At 42.9% G+C, this 17653-nt stretch overlaps 1 protein-coding gene across 1 annotated transcript; it reads right to left on the reverse strand.

Moving 5' to 3' along the window:
* LOC109234925 lies at positions 5164 to 6867 on the reverse strand. Its single transcript, XM_019400965.1, has 2 exons — positions 6656 to 6867; positions 5164 to 5791 (listed from the first exon to the last, which is right to left on the reverse strand). Exons 1-2 carry the CDS (start codon positions 6865 to 6867, stop codon positions 5164 to 5166), a joined length of 840 nt encoding a protein of 279 aa, XP_019256510.1.

The following is a 17653-nucleotide window of genomic DNA, read 5'->3' on the forward strand; positions in this document are numbered from 1 at the left end:
TGATAGTCATGTAATATTGCATTCATCTCTTCCTCAGGGACACAACTTCGTACCAACTGATCAGCATACTACTTATATAGGAATGGCCCATCCCACATGTAGAGCCTCACATCATGTAGAAACCTTCTTCTATTATCGGGTGTCAATTCTAGTGATGTTACCCCACTTGCAATAAAATTCACATAATCTGCATACGACGGGGCTTCACTCGAGGTGATTGCTAATAACTGCTCATCAGGAAATGCTTATTTGATTAACCCCTCCTCATCTACATGGTTCCAATTTTTCTAATGTGGACAAGTGATCAACCACTTAATTCTTGGTTCCTTTTCGATCTCGAATCTCCAAGTCAAATTCTTGCAAGAGGAGGACCCAACGAATCAGCCTCGGCTTGGCGTCTTTCTTTTCAAACAAGTATCTAATAACTGAATGATATGTGGAGACAATGACCTTGGTTCCGACTAGATATGATCTGAACTTGTCAAAAGCCCACACCACTGCAAACAACTCTTTATCAGTAACAGCGTAATTCATCTGGGCCGGATTCAGAGTTTTGCTCGCGTAATAAATGGATTAAAAAACTTTATCCATCCTTTGGCCCAAAACAGCTTCGATTTCTATGTCACTCGCATCACACATCAACTCAAACGGTTGCACCCAATCCGGGGAGATGATAATTGGTGCTGTCACTATTCTTCCCTTCAGCTCCTCAAATGCTTTTGGACATGCATCATCAAACTTGAAGGGGGTATCTTTCTCAAGAAGCCTGCACAAAGGAGAAGAAATTTTTGAACGACGATAAAAACCTGCATGGCCTAATAAACTGCGAATGCCTTTGACGGATGTCGGTGGGGGCAATTTTTCAATCGCTTCCACATTTGCTTTATCCACCTACAAACCAATTTTGGACACGTTTTGCCCCAAGACTGTACCTTCACGTACCATGAAATGGCACTTTTCCCAGTTTAGCACCACGTTCGTCTCGTCATACCTAGTAAGCACTTTATTAAGGTTCATTAAACAATTATAAAAAAAACACCAAAACACAGAAAAATCATCATGAACACTTCTACAAATCTTTCAACCATGTCAGTAAAAATAGCCATCATACACCTTTGAAAAGTTGTATGTGCATTACAGAGACCAAATGGCATTCTTTTGAACGCATACGTGCAATAGGGACACGTAAATATGGTTTTCTCTTGATCCTCTGGGGCTATATCAATCTGATTATGCCCCAAATAACCATCTAGGAAACAATACTATTCCTGGCCAGCTAATCTATCGAGAATTTGGTCAATAAAGGGGAGGAGGAAGTGATCCTTTCAAGTGGCATTGTTCAATTTTCTATATTCTATGCAAATTCTCCACCTAGTGACAGTTCCTGTGGGAATCTGTCACGACCCAATTCCCAACCCGACCGTGATGGCGCCTCTCGTGAAGACAAGTCCAGTCGGAACAACGCAAACACCTCTTTTAAACAACTAATTAACATTAATAAATCCAAAACATGTGTAAGATAGTCATAAATGCGGAAACAGCGATAATAACAGGGGAAACCATCCCGACACAGCCCAAATCGGGGTGTCACAAGTCATGAGCTACTACAGATTTTGCTATAATTCTACAAAGTATGATATCCGAAACAATAGTCTGAAGAAATATAAATGATGGAAGATAGGGGAGACAAGGGGTTGCGGACGTCAATAGCAACCTCGTAACTCCAACTCGCTGCCTGGTCTGGAAGGAATCAGCGCTCAGGTGCGGACTCTGTTATGCCTGAATCTGCACACATGGTGCAGGGAGTAATGTGAGTACTCCGACCCAGTGAGCAATAATAATAAATAATAACTGAAGGCATGAAAACACATAAATGCACAAGGCAATTCTATATCAGGCAGTAAATCACTTAAAGCAGTAGAACCGTAAAGAATCAAATGAAATCTCCTTTTTAAAATAGGTAAATCAGGTAAAACAACAAGTAAATAGTGAGTAGTAATCTGCCCCTCGGGCCCAGTATCAATCACTCAGAATAGTATCAGCCCCTCGGGCTCAGTATCAGTCACTCAGCATAGTATCAGCCCCTCGGGCTCACTCTCAGTCACTCAGCATAGTATCAGCCCCTTGCCTCACTCTTAGTCACTCAGCATAGTATCAGCCCCTCGGGCTCACTCTCAAATCATATGGTACCCGCGCTCACTATGGGCGTGCAGACTCCGGAGGGGCCCCTTACGGCCCAAGCGCTATATCAAGCCACCTCGTGGCATCATCACTCGACACTCGGCCTCACATCACTCGGCCTCCCATCACTCAAGCCACCTCGTGGAATATCAAGCATCTCATATCACTCAGCATATCCTCACATATGGCCCTCGGCCTCACTCAGTCCAGAAATCATCACAAGCCCCTTGGGCATCAGTAAAATAGTAGTGCTCAGCCCAAACAACAGTGGAAATATCATTTAAGTCTCAAAAATTCAATTAAAGCGGCTGAGTTTGTAAAACAGTATAAACAATAGGACTGAGTTCTAGTAATATATCAAAATAGTGAGGAAACAGTGATAAAAGTCCACGGAGGATTCAAGTAGTCGGCATGAAGCCCAAAATATGGCAATAATCCCAAATCATGTTGATAACAACACATTTCAGTCAAATACGCGGTAAAAACATAAATCGGGACGGACCAAGTCACAAATCCCCAATAGTAAACAATCCCGCGCTCGCCATTAAGCGCGTGTTTCACCTCAATATAGCACTATGTTGTGCAAATCCGGGGTTTCAAACCCTTAGGATATCATTTACTATCATTACTCACCTCAAGCCGGCCAAAATCCTAGCTCGCTATGCCCTTGCCTCTCAAATCGGCCTCCTCGCGCGTCAAATCTGACCAAAACCACAACGAATACGTCACAATAGGCTAAGGGAGCATAACCCAATCGAAAAGAATCGAAAAATAGCAAAAATCTCGAAATTTGCAAACCCGAGCCCCGGGCCCACTTCTCGAAATTCAGAAAATTTTACATCAACGGATTTCTTATCTCGCCACGAGTCCATACATACCAAGAACTCCCAAATCCGAGCTCAAATGACCCATCAAAACCCAATTTGAAATATCAAAACTCAAGCCCTAGTTCTTCCCCCTTTTGATAAATTTTCATGAATTTCTAGGTTGATTCTACAATTAAGTCATGTTTTTAAACCATAAGACTCACCTCCAATCAATCCCAGTCGAAACCCTCTTCAATTCCCGTCCAAAAGCTCTCAAGGATGCTCAACAATGGTGGAAAAATAACTTAGCTCGCGGAACAAAAATGAATTTAAAACCCTTATGTCCAGCCATTACGGCATATACGGTCAAAATACCGCATCTGCGGCTTCCGCTTCTGCGGAAATCTTCCGCTTCTGCGGAGTTTCACTTAAATGCCAAGACCGCTTCTGCGGTCAAAATCCGCATCTGCGGACTCCGCTTCTACGGACTACTATCCGCTCCTGCGCAAATTCCCTGAGGTCCAAGTCCGCTTCTGCGATGCCATCACCTCATCTGCGATACCGCAGATGCGGCTCCTCCTCCGCATCTGCGGAAACCAGCCTCCAAGCCCATTTTCGCACCTGCGACCTCCTTCCCACAAGTCCAAAACTCATCCCGATAGCCATCCGAAATCACCCCGAGGCCCCCGGAACCTCAACCAAAAGTGCCAACCCATCCTAAAACATCGTTCAAACTTGCTCCAATCATCAAAACACCTCAAACAACACCAAAACCATCAAATTACATTGGATTCAAGCCTAAGTTCTTCTAAAACTTCCGAAACTCGCATCCGATCAAAAACCCGACCAAAACACCTCCGAATGACCTGAAATTTTGTACACACAACCCAAATCACCTAACGAAGCTGCAACAACTCTCGGAATTCCATTCCGACCCTCGGATCAAAATCTCACCTATCAACCGGAATTCGCCAAAATACTAACTTCGCCAATTCAAGCCTAATTCCACACCGGACCTCCAAAATCACTTCCGATCACGCTCCTAAGTCACAAATCATCCCCCGAAGCTAATCAAATCACCGGAATTCACCTTCGAGCCTTTTATCTCATAAGTCAACATCCGGATGACTTTTCCAAACCAAACCTTCCTTAAAGAGACTAAGTGTCTCATTTCCTACCAAAACCCCTCCAAACCAACTCGATCACATAAGATACGGATAATGAAGCATAAAAAAGCTGAAAATGGGGGAAACGAAGTTGTAACTCATGAGACGACGGGTTAGGTCGTCACAGAATCAAGTCATTATTCTCATTAACCACTACAGTCATCCCCCCTTTCATAGGAACACACTAGACGAGGCTTACCCATTTGCTATCAGAGATTGGAAATACAATACCTGCATCAAGCCACTTAATCACTTCTTTTCTTATCACCTCTTTCATTATTGAATTTAGGCAGCGTTGTCGCTCTACACTTGGCTTGTGTCCGTCCTCCATGAGGATTTTATGCATGCAGAAAGCTGGACTAATGCATCTAATGTCATACATCGTCCACCCAATTGCTCGGTTGTGCTCACGTAGCACTCTCAACAGCTTTTCTTCCTGCAATTTATACAAGTAAGAAGAAACAATAACAAGTAAAGTGTCAGAACCACCCAGATAAGCATGTTGAAGGTGATGAGGCAGGGGTTTAAGATCCAATATTGGAGCTTCTTCAATCGGCTTCTTTGGAGGAGGCCCACTTGGCCTATTTAGGGGCTCAAAGGGGTGTATTCCTTGTATGTAAGCACAAGATGCATCAAGGATATGCATCATCTCCTCAACCTCATCATCAATCTCCAAGATAACGAACAATATAAGTGCTTTCTCTAGAGAATCGTCTAGATATACACTCATGTCAAGAAGTTGATCATCCATCTCCACAACAGATATCATAGAGAGCTTCTCATAGTGGCGGGGAAGTTGGATCGCCTTGTAGACATTAAAGACTGCTTCCTCACTATCCACCCTCATAATCATTTTTCCTTCTCTCACTTTAATAATTGCATCACCAATAGCAAAGAGGGGTCGTCCCAATATGATTGGAACCAGTTCATTAGCCTCATAATCTAGGATAATGAATTCCGCAGGGAAGATGAATTTCCCAATTTGTAGGAACACGGCTTCAATCACTCCCTCAGGGTGCTATGGACCTATCAGCTCGGTGCAAGATCACAGTGGTTGGTCTTGGAGCTCCCAAACCCAATTTCTTGAACATGGACAAGGGCATCAAATATATCCTCGCTCCCAAATCACAAAGAGCATGACCCACATCAATATTACCAATTTGCACAGGGATGGTGAAGCTGTTAGGATCCTTAAGTTTTTGAGGAATCGTGCTTTGGACCCTTGAAGTGCACTCCTCAGTAACTGCAACTGTCTCGAATTCAGTCACTGTCCTCTTATGAGCCACTATATCCTTTATGTACTTAGCATACTTTGGAATTTCACGAAGTACATCCACCAATGGAATATTCAATTGAACTTGGCTCAACATAGAGAGAAATTTGTTGAACATGCGATCATCATTCTTTTTCAGCAATCTCTGTGGGGGGAAAGGTGGTGGCGGCCTTGCAGCCTCTACTGGTTCTGAACTTGCTTCAACTTTTTTTGGCTCATGCGTTGCTTTAGGAATCAACTCCCCCTCAAGTATAGGCTTGTCCTTTCTCTTCTTTGGCACTTCCTCTACTTCCCTCCCAAATCTGAGGGTAACTGCATTAACTTGAGGGTTCTTCTCTATATCACTGAGAAGAGTGCCTGCAAGCCTAGTATTTTGATTCACTGTTAATTGCCTATTTCCCTTTAATATTTTTGAAATCGGTCCTGAGATGTTGATTGTCAAGCAATAACTTCTTCAACAAGTCATTCGTACTCTCTAACATTTGTTGGGGTGGCTTCTGAGGTTGATTGAAATTTTCTTGGGGCCTAAATTGATTCTGATTCTGCTGATTTCCACCCTATGAGAAGTTAGGATGATTCTTCCAATTTGGATTGTAAGTGTTCCCATATTGTGCATGCTGGTTCATCAGACCCCTGCTTTGTTGCCCCATATATTATATAGATTCAGGATTCGTGGGACATATGTCACTCATATGACTGTCACCATATAGCTTGCATCAAATAGACATTTGTTGTACATGTTGCATCTGTTGTGTTTGTTGCATTGTCATTCTATTCATATGATTTGCCAATTTTGCAATATCTGCTCTCATGGCTAAGAAGTCATCAAGTTCAATCACCCCGGCTGCTTTCTATTTAATTGCTCTTCGTGAGTCCCCATCTCTTTGCCAATTATGATCATTAGCAGTGAAGTTATTTAGCAAGAGTTGGATTTCACTGTACGGCCTTACCATGCAACCACCCCCACACGCTGAATCAAGATTCATCTTTGACGCCCCGTCTAGCCCATCAACAAAAGTGTGACCGAATACCCCATCAGTCTGACAATGATGTGGGCAGTCTCTGAGTAGCTACTTGTATCTTTCCTAAGCATGATGAAGTGTCTCCCCATCTCATTGTTGGAACCTAAGAATTTGGTTCCTCAACGACTTTGTCTTCTTAGTGGAGAAAAACATGATTAAGAATTTCCTTACTAAATCATCCCAAGTGCGGATTAATTTCGCGGGCACCTTTTGCAACCATTCCCTAGCTTCCTCAACAGTGAAAAGGGAAATAGTGTCAGCCTGACATAGTCCTTGAAAACGTTCGGATAATTGTAAGTGTCCGTAATTTCCGAGAAGTTCTGAATATGCCTCTGTAGGTCTTCATGAGATAGACCCACATATTGCCCTGTGGACTGAATCAGATGTACCATGTACTGTTTAAGGTTAAAATGCCCCATGATATCAGGCTTCACAAATAGTCTAAGTCATATTAGCAAGATTTGGCCTCGCGGCTTCTATCACCGGACACTCTTCATTACCTGACATCTCTATTGGCTATGGTTGAACTACAATGTCCAACTCTCTTTCTATTTTGGTTCTAGCTTTGACTTCCTTCCTCACTCCATGAAGTGTTCTTGTCACGACCCAATTCCCATACCCGGTCGTGATGGCGCCTCTCGTGAAGACAAGGCCAGCCAACTAGCCCAAATCCTTTCACTAACAATTCTTAAACATAAATGAATAGAAGATACAACTTAATGGCATTAGAAACTGTTAATTACTACCCGACCGGGGTGTCACAAGTCACGAGCATCTAAGGAAAACCTTAACACAACTACAGGCCAATAAATATATACAAGTAAAATTTCTGGAAAATAAAAGACAACATCCGGTGCCGCGAACGCTGGCGGTCACCTTGCTCAGCTACAATAACAATACCTTCAATCCGCTAATAACCCGCTACCGGGTGAACGATACTTGCAACTGCACGTGAGGTGCAGGGAGTAAAGTGAGTACTTCCAACTCAGTGAGTAATAAGGGTAAATAATAACTGAGAGGCAAGAAATCACGTAAGAGCACTCCATCATGCTATATAGGACAGTACAACCCTTTGAGAAAACAGTAAAACCATGAAAAATCCTTTAGAAAATATCTGGCTCAGTTAAAACCTCTTTTGAAAATATCCTTTTTCCAACAGTCAAGCAAATGAATGCATAATCAGATAGTGCAAGTCCGCACATAAGTCAGCCCCTCGGGCACAACACTCAGTTAACAAATAACACCAGGGTATCTGGTGCACGAAGTAGCATGGATGCCAATGATATGAGAGTGCTGAATGTCATGCCACGTAGTACAAACAGGAACCAATGCATGAATGCAATGCAATGCACAGGACCGCTGCGGCGTACAACCCGATCCATTTGGGTACCCGCGCTCACTGTGGGGGTTCAGACTCCGGAGGGGCTCCTACAGCACAAGCGCAATATCATCATAGTATCGTTGTGGTGTGCAGCCCGATCCATATTCAGTCCAGATCAATGCAAATGAGCCACTCGAGCAATGTCAAGTAATAGCTTTTAACTCAAAACATCAGAAAATTCAATTTATGTCTTTAAACTTTAGCAATATGACTGCACATTTCAAAACTGTGTTTAACTCAGGACTGAAGTCATTAACATGCTAAGTGTCATGAAAACAGCAATAATAATCCCTAAAGTATTCAAATAATCAGCACGAAGCCCAAAATATGGCAATCAGCCCAAATCACGATAGCATCAAGCAGGTTTTTGTCAATTACGCAGTAAAATCAACAATCAGGACGGACCAAGTCACCATCCCCAATGGTGCTCTACCCCACGCTCATACCTGGCGTGTAAGTCACCACAATACAGCACTATGATGTGCAGATCTGGGGTTTCAAACCCTCAGGATATCATTTACAAGTATTACTCACCTCGAACCAGTGAAATCTCTAGCTCGCGACGCCTTTGCCCCTCGAATCGGCCTCCATGCGCGTTGAATCTAACGAAAATCAGAGCGAATACATTACAATATGCCAAGGGAACAATACCCAATCGAAAACAGCCAAGAAATAGCAGAAATCTCGAAACTAGCAAAACCCGAACCCCGGGCCCGCTTCTCGAAAAATTACAAAATTTACATTACCGGATTCCTCGTCTCGCCACGAGTCCATACATACCAAGAACTCCCAAATCCGAGCTCAAATGACCTATCAAATCCCAATTTGAAATATCAAAAACTCAAGCCCTAGCTTTACCCCTTTTTAATGAATTCCAACCAATTTCCATGTTAAATTTAACAAAATCTCGAGTATTTAGGCCAAGGAACTTACCTCTAATCATTCCTCCTTGAATCCCTCTTCAAAATCGCCTCAAAGCTCTCAAAGCTCGCTCAAAATGGTGGAAAATACATAACCCTCGCGGATGAAATATTATAATAAAAACCCCTTTCTGAACAGTTCTTTCCGCTTTTGCGGTCCTTTTGTCGCTTCTGCGACACCGCTTTTGCGGTTACTTATCCACTTCTGCAGTTCCTCAACTTTTCCCCAAGACCGCTTCTACGGTCAACCAATCGCGTAAGCGGGTCCGCTTCTACGGTCCTCTGGTCCGCTTTTGCGGAAAAATCTCCCAGGCCCATTTTCGCTTCTGCAGGCCCCCTCTCGCTTCTGCGTGACCGCTTCTGCGGTCCATTTCCGCAGAAGCGGAAATACCAGGTACCAGATCCTTCAGTAGCCTTTAAACTCCAAATTTCATCCCGTTAACCATCCGAAACCACCCCGAGGCCCCCGGGACCTCAGCCAAAGGCACCAACATATCCCAATAGATCATACGAACACTAAAATCATCAATTCACATCGGATTAAAGCCTAAGTTCTTCAAGAACTTCCGAAATGCACTTTCGATCAAAAACCCGACCAAACGATGTCCGAATGACCTGAAAATTTGCACACATATCCAAAATCACTTAACGAAGCTACAACAACTCTCGGAATTCCATTCCGACCCCCGGATCAAATTCTCACCCATCCACCGGAATTCTCCAAAATACTAACCTCGCCAATTCAAGCCTAATTCTACACCGGGCCTCCAAAATCAATTCCGATCGCACTCCCAAGTCACAAATCATCCCCCGAAGCTAACTGAATCACCGGAAATCACATCCGAGCCTTCTAACTCATAAGTCAATGTCCGGTTGACCTTTCCAACTTAAGCCTTCCTTAAAGAGACTAAGTGTCTCATTTCCTATCCAAACCAATTCAATTCAACTATAACTCACTCGTTGCTGATAATGAAACATGAAGAAGCAGTAAATGGGGGAAACGGGGCTGTAATACATGAGATGACGGGTCGGGTCGTCACATCCTCCCCAACTTAAACCAACGCTCGTCCTCGAGCGTACCCAGAGTTGTCCTAGAAGCTAACCAACAGCTGAATAACTTTACCAAGCATATACCCGGGGTGATCTCACGTCACCCTATCTCATATAGGTCCGACAACACAATATAGCCGAAATCTCACAGTCCATTTAAACCATAAACCATAGAACCACATTGCACTTTCCGAAATCATACACAATATCAGAACCTCACATCTATACCCAGAATAAACCCGAACCAGCTGTAATAACCCATACTTGCAACCTCAGGTGAAATCATATGATATACCACATAATCCAAACACTCGAAACGGTAGCCTCTATTTACAGCAGTTGCCCATAATAACCAAATACCGATAGAAAACCTTTTATTAGCTACGGTCTTATTCCAACACTTCCATATACTGCCAACAACAAATGAAACACGCGATAAACCGTAACTCTTCCTCAGATCAACCATTCATGAAGCCACTTCCCTTTGACTAATATCACAACAGATTTCCGGGCCATACCTTGATATTATCTCTCTAACAAGCTGCAATCAATTCTGTTCGTATTCATTAATGACTCTAACGATCACCTCGAATCCAACACACCACTCTGGTGATGTGATACCTCAATACAGGCCTAAGCCACAACTTGCATAATATGCGTACCAACAAGAAACGACCTGAATATACTCAAATCATGAAAATAACTCAAACAAAAGAGCTGTACTTCAAGCTCATCAGTATCATCACAACACAAGGCTAAGACCCCGTCTCACATCATAGAAATAGAACACCTGAATCTACCCCGAAAGGTCATAACTCAACGCAGCCTCGCTACAATGCGCGATCCTATCCAAACACTGTTACACATGGAGCACCTCAAGACACTGTGATCAAAATTCGACAGCCACACACAATTTGATGTCTGAAACCAAGCCAATTCATTGCACCCACGGTGAAATAAACAACATACGACACGCCACCTGATAAGTCATAACCCACACTCCATTTACCGAGCAACATCCGATTACTCTGCCCGCTCGACTTCCACTATGAATCCCCAATAGATCTGCACCACGTGTGCCCATAACCAACAAATCATAACGCCTCACAGCACAGAAAAAGCAACTCATATATCTCCCCAGATCACTAACAAGTTCAATAACGATCGAATCCACCTATCCCTCAACAATACAACTCAACACTAACCAAGCTAACTCAAGCTAAATACGTAGTCACATTGGCCTGCCAACGAACTCAATACCAAGAAGCCTGAAGCTGCTCTTTCCACTACTATAAATCCTGCCAGAGCCGTACTATACGGTGCCCGGCACCAAATAAATACCAAAATCCGCCATCTCACCCGGCGACATGGCCGGCCACAAAAAACGCATCCGAAAAGTCACTCAATACCGAAACTGAATCAATGGTAGAAACCTCTGCACTGACATCCATCACGAATGCCCCATTAAGAAAAGCAATCCTTCTCAGCCGTCCGCTGCATCTTTTGAAATATATACCACTCTGCAAGAACATAATCCAATGCACCTTGCCGCTCAACCCGTGGCATTTCCGGCCTAGCCCGTAGCACAATAGTCTAGAATAACCCAACACTGAGACAACCAGCCTACAATCCAATATCATATCCAAAATTTGGCATACCAAGCAAAGAAAGATCCACCCGGACCTCTAATTCCCAATAACCGCAAGACGGTGCCGATACACACGATTTACAACAACTGCATAGCCTGAACACGAGAACTCCTAGTCTCCAACTCCATATAGCACACAAATCACTATACCTGATCCCAAATTGCACCATATGAATACATATCACACCTCAAGTACCCAATCATCCCACGAAAGGTATTCTAAAGTTTCCCTGTGCCATCAAACAAACTCAAATATCAACAGTCGATCCCAAATGCCGCAACACTACCAAAGTATTATCAGTTTACATCACATTGCCCTTTTACTGGAACATATACCCCCGTCGAATCACTATGGTTGGCAATACCATTTTCCTTAATCATTTGAAGATCGATTCTTTAATCACCTGCAGCTGCCCGTGCTGCTTAAGAATTTAATGACTTTCCACTATGAACAAAACCGTAACCTTACACACACAAATCCCAATCCTCCACCACATATCGCATATACCATACCACACTAGTATAACATGAGAACTCCATCTCCCTTCCTAACCACAAACAACTACGTACTCCACTAGTCAAGAACTCTCCATCAATCCCATCAAGAAGAGAAATCATTACACATTCCATGCTTCGCATGCCCATAGGCAATTTATACGTCTCTAAACCACGGTAAAACTTATCAAGAACTCTCCCCCAATTCCATTGCACAAGCTAAGCAAGCTGTCAGAACTCAAGAGCCTTGCTGCACAATACCTGTAAAAGCACATTACCTCGAACACATACAAAGAATTAATCACATCCTTACCATACCGATTCGGTCTACTATCAAGCTATTCCATCTATCTAATTTCCCTTTTTGATTCATCATCCACTTGATATTTCTCCCTCGTTGTAGCATCACAATGCCTCAATCCAAGCTTACCACACGAGACTTGAACATAAGACCACACTGTCTAAGACCCATAGGCCACTGAATACTCTCTCAATTGTTTCCCAGAAATACCACATTCCAAAATACTTCACTCTGAGAACTTTCTGCGAATCTAAATTCGCTTCCTTTACTTTCCAGGTATCGACACATAGGATCCCATGATCAACATAAAAATACCACAAGTCTTGACATTTTCTATTGAAAACACTGTCTTTAGTCACATACACCACCTTAAAACACCTGAGTGCTACATGTAGATTCTTGAACACATTAAAGCCATTCTCGAGAGTCATTCTCTCTTATTCATCTGCAAATTACCTGATTTAACGAAAAGAACCACTCGTGCTTTATTGACACTCCGATACCGTAAAATGAGACCCTCTTCCCAATACAACCAAGCAACTTCCTGCTCTATGCACCTAGCATTCTTTACCAACAACAACTCTAGACATTCCGAAATTCTCATACTCTATGGAACATAATATAACCTTTGTTGAAATTTTGCTTCACTCGCCCATCCTCGGCTCAATTTCTGCAACTAGAACCGATTCGCCAGCATACCTCGAGACGGAACCAACATAGCACATAACCGTGCGATCAGCTAATCAACAGCAACCTCCCCAACTTGGCTCGAAGCCATCTATCAGGAGACATTCAATAACCCACAATACTTCTTACTCTAATGATGCCGCAATATTATAGTGAGATTAAACTCAAATCATCTACTAGTTTACGAAAACACAGATCATCTGGTACTGAAATCCTCTGCAAACCTCGCATTCATTCCCACATCAGCTGAGTCCACTCTTTTAAGCGACCCAAATTTTTAAATTTCAACACATACCCTTCAATTACACATGAGATCTTCTAACATACACGTAAGGGCCATACCACTCAAGAACACTCCGCAGGAGATGACCCCTGCTTCGCCTCAATTTAGTACTTCAGCATACCTTTCACCATCATATTCGTTACTCAGTCATTAGTCTTCCTGAGTCTGAACTCATACCGCCACACGTAATGCATTTCACTCCCAACTAGGAGATAAAAAAATATTCTTCACGCGCCCATAATTCGGGCTACACATCAAATCACAATAGGAGTCGAATCACTTAACAGTTCATCTATTATCCTGCAGACTTCTTCGTCACTACCAAGTCATATAATTACATCTCGCAGTACTAACATACTCATCACATGAATACCAAAATGCCATTCCGGCTAATAGGGGCAATACTGAACATATAAGTTCAAAACACTTGCTCACACAATCAGCACCTCAGTGCTCAAGCCATAGGCAAGGATCCGGCCTCAAGTCCTCCAGAGTGGCCAAACATACTCACGAAGATTACATCTCGCCCCTCGATCGGGGAATCACAAACCATCAAGGCACATATAATACTGAGCGCTCACGTGCGCATATAGACGTGTGGAAGGAATTTCAAAAGTTATATCTCAAGCTGAATCAAGTACGCATGATAAGAATTCCAAGAATGGGAAGTTTTCCTAAAGGTTCTGCAGCCTCTCGAGGATAAATATAGACGTCTCTGTACCGATCCGCGAGACTCTACTAAACCTGCTCATGACTCGTGAGACCTAGTAACCTAGGCTCTGATACCAACTTGTCGCGACCCAATTCCCATACCCGGTCGTGATGGCGCCTCTCGTGAAGACAAGGTCATCCAACTAACGCAAATCCTCTCACTAACAATTATTAAATATAAATGAATAGAAGATACAACTTAATGGCATTAGAAACTGTTAATTACTACCCGACCGGGGTGTCACAAGTCACGAGCATCTAAGGAAAACCTTAACACAACTACAGGACAATAAATATATGCAAGTAAAATTTCTGGAAAACAAAAGACAACATCCGGTGCCGCGAACGTTGGCGGTCACCTTGCTCAGCTACAATAACAATACCTTCAATCCGCTAATAACCCGCTACCGGGTGAACGATACCTGCAACTGCACGCGAGGTGCAGGGAGTAAAGTGAGTACTTCCAACTCAGTGAGTAATAAGGGTAAATAATAACTGAGAGGTAAGAAATCACCTAAGAGCACTCCATCATGCTATATAGGACAGTACAATCCTTTGAGAAAACAGTAAAACCATGAAAAATCCTTTAGAAAATATCTGGCTCGGTTAAAACCTCTTTTGAAAATATCCTTTTTCCAACAGTCAAGTAAATGAATGCGTAATCAGATAGTGCAAGTCTGCACATAAGTCAGCCCCTCGGGCACAGCACTCAGTTAACAAATAACACCAGGGTATCTGGTAAACAGTGCACGAAGTAGCATGGATGCCAATGATATGAGAGTGTTGAATGTCATGCCACGTAGTACAAACAGGAACCAATGCATGAATGCAATGCAATGCACATGACCGCTGCGGCGTACAGCCCGATCCGTTTGGGTACCCGCGCTCACTGTGGGGGTTCAGACTCCGGAGGGGCTCCTACAGCCCAAGCGCAATATCATCATAGTATCGCTACGGCGTGCAGCCCGATCCATATTCAGTCCAGATCAATGCAAATGAGCCACTCGGGCAATGTCAAGTAATAGCTTTTAACTCAAAACATCAGAAAATGCAATTTAAGTCTTTAAACTTTAGCAATATGACTGCACATTTCAAAACTGTGTTTAACTCAGGACTGAAGTCATTTAACATGCTAAGTGTCATGAAAACAGCAATAATAATCCCTAAAGGATTCAAATAGTCGACACGAAGCCCAAAACATGGCAATAAGCCCAAATCACGATAGCATCAAGCAAGTTTTAGTCAATTACGCAGTAAAATCAACAACCGGGACGGATCAAGTCACCATCCCCAACGGTGCTCTACCCCACGCTCATACCTAGCGTGCAAGTCACCACAATACGGCACTATGATGTGCAAATTCGGGGTTTCAAACCCTCAGGATATCATTTACAAGTATTACTCACCTCGAACCGGTGAAATCTCTAGCTCGCGACGCCTTTGCCCCTCGAATCGGCCTCCACGCGCGTCGAGTCTAACCAAAATCAAAGCGAATACATTACAATATGCCAAGGGAACAATACCCAATCGAAAACAGCCAAGAAATCGCAGAAATCTCGAAACTAGCAAAACCCGAGCCCCGGGCCCGCTTCTCGAAAAATTACGAAATTCACATTACCGAATTCCTCGTCTCGCCACGAGTCCATGCATACCAAGAACTCCCAAATCCGAGCTCAAATGACCTATCAAATCCCAATTTGAAATATCAAAAACTCAAGCCCTAGCTTTACCCCTTTTTAATGAATTCCAACCAATTTCCATGTTAAATTTAACAATATCTCGAGTATTTAGGCCAAGGAACTTACCTCTAATCATTCCTCCTTGAATCCCTCTTCAAAATCGCTTCAAAGCTCTCAAAGCTCGCTCAAAATGGTGGAAAATACATAACCCTCGCGGATGAAATATTATAATAAAAACCCCCTTCTGAACAGTTTTTTCCACTTTTGCGGTCCTTTTGTCGCTTCTGCGACACCGCTTTTGCGGTTACTTATCCGCTTCTGCGGTTCCTCAACTTTTCCCCAAGACCGCTTCTGCGGTCAACCAATCGCATAAGCGGGTCCGCTTCTACGGTCCGCTTTTGCGGAAAAATCTCCCAGGCGCATTTTCGCTTCTGCGGGCCCCCTCTCACTTCTGCGTGACCGCTTCTGCGGTCCATTTCCGCAGAAGCGGAAATACCAGGTACCTGATCCTTCAGCAGCCTTTAAACTCCAAATTTTATCCCGTTAACCATCCGAATCCACCCCGAGGCCCCCGGGACCTCTGCCAAAGGCACCAACATATCCCAATACATCATACGAACTTTCTCCAATCGTCAAAACACACCTAACAACACTAAAATCATCAATTCACATCGGATTCAAGCCTAAGTTCTTCAAGAACTTCCGAAATGCACTTTCGATCAAAAACCCGACCAAACGATGTCCGAATGACCTGAAAATTTGCACACACATCCAAAATCACTTAACGAAGCTACAGCAACTCTCGAAATTCCATTCCGACCCTCGGATCAAATTCTCACCCATCCACCGGAATTCGCCAAAATACTAACCTCGCCAATTCAAGCCTAATTCTACACCGGGCCTCCAAAATCAATTCCGATCGCACTCCCAAGTCACAATCATCCCCCGAAGCTAACCGAATCACCGGAAATCACATCCGAGCCTTCTAACTCATAAGTCAACGTCCGGTTGACCTTTCCAACTTAAGCCTTCCTTAAAGAGACTAAGTGTCTCATTTCCTATCCAAACCAATTCAATTCAACTATAACTCACTCGTTGCTGATAATGAAACATGAAAAAGCAGTAAATGGGGGAAACGGGGCAGTAATACATGAGACGACGGGTCGGATCGTCACAGTTCAATTTCTGGATCAAAAGGAAGGAGGTTGTTTGCGCTTCTACTCCTCCGCAGAAAGGAGAAGAGCCTGTGTGTTACATCTCGCGTTTTCGTACGTTATAATTTCGTTTTCAGTTAACCGACGTAGACTCGGGGATGAGATCATCTTGACGTTAACGTACTTACGCTATTTATAACAAGCGATAAATAAGTGTTATGGAGGATAAAGGGGTACACAGATTAAAGAAAACGAGTTTCGTTGAAAGTGGCCAATTTGGAATAAAATACGGGTCGAGCGATAATACCCGATATTTATGAACTAGTACCATGCAAGATACCATATAAACACGGTAGTATAATGTATAATGTATATTAAAAATAAGTTAAATTTTAAGTAAATTGGGATAATTTTTAAATTATGCGGCCATGCGGGTAATTAGTTAATTACCGGGTAACGAAACATTACCCGATTAACTAATAAGTGGATAAAAATATAATAATTATCCCCCAAACAACGTGGCAAGTAGCCACCAAAATAAAGAGTGACTAAGTAGTCACTTATTGCCACCTAGGCATAAATAAGGAATGATGACTAATCTATGTTGTCTGCACATATCCAATTTGAACCCAAAGGAATTCAAAAGGTTTCTTTCCAAAAATTCAAGAATCAGAAACGTTTTCCTCTTAAAATTTCAAACCAGAAAAACATAGGAAAAAAGTTTGAGTTTAAAATCCATTCCTTAGTTCAAAAACGTAAGAACAGAATCCATTCGTCCAAAAATTTAAAAAAAACAAGCCAATTTCGTTCCTCAAGTTCAAAAGCGCAGAAGCTTAAATCCAATTGTTGGGTTCTGAGTTCAATCTACAAAGGTTTCTAACGGAATAATTATACGG

Source organism: Nicotiana attenuata, chromosome 11 (assembly GCF_001879085.1).
Source record: "Nicotiana attenuata strain UT chromosome 11, NIATTr2, whole genome shotgun sequence".
Classification (NCBI taxonomy): Eukaryota; Viridiplantae; Streptophyta; class Magnoliopsida; order Solanales; family Solanaceae; genus Nicotiana; species Nicotiana attenuata.

Bases quoted from the DNA above. Each gene is read 5' to 3' on its own strand.
- LOC109234925 (XM_019400965.1), bottom strand. From the start codon at position 6,867: ATGGGGCATTTTAACCTTAAACAGTACATGGTACATCTGATTCAGTCC. The intron at 5,792-6,655 runs GTGCCCGCGAAA...TCAAAATACTAG, and splicing joins CTAGGGAATGGTTGCAAAAG to GCTTGCAGGCACTCTTCTCA.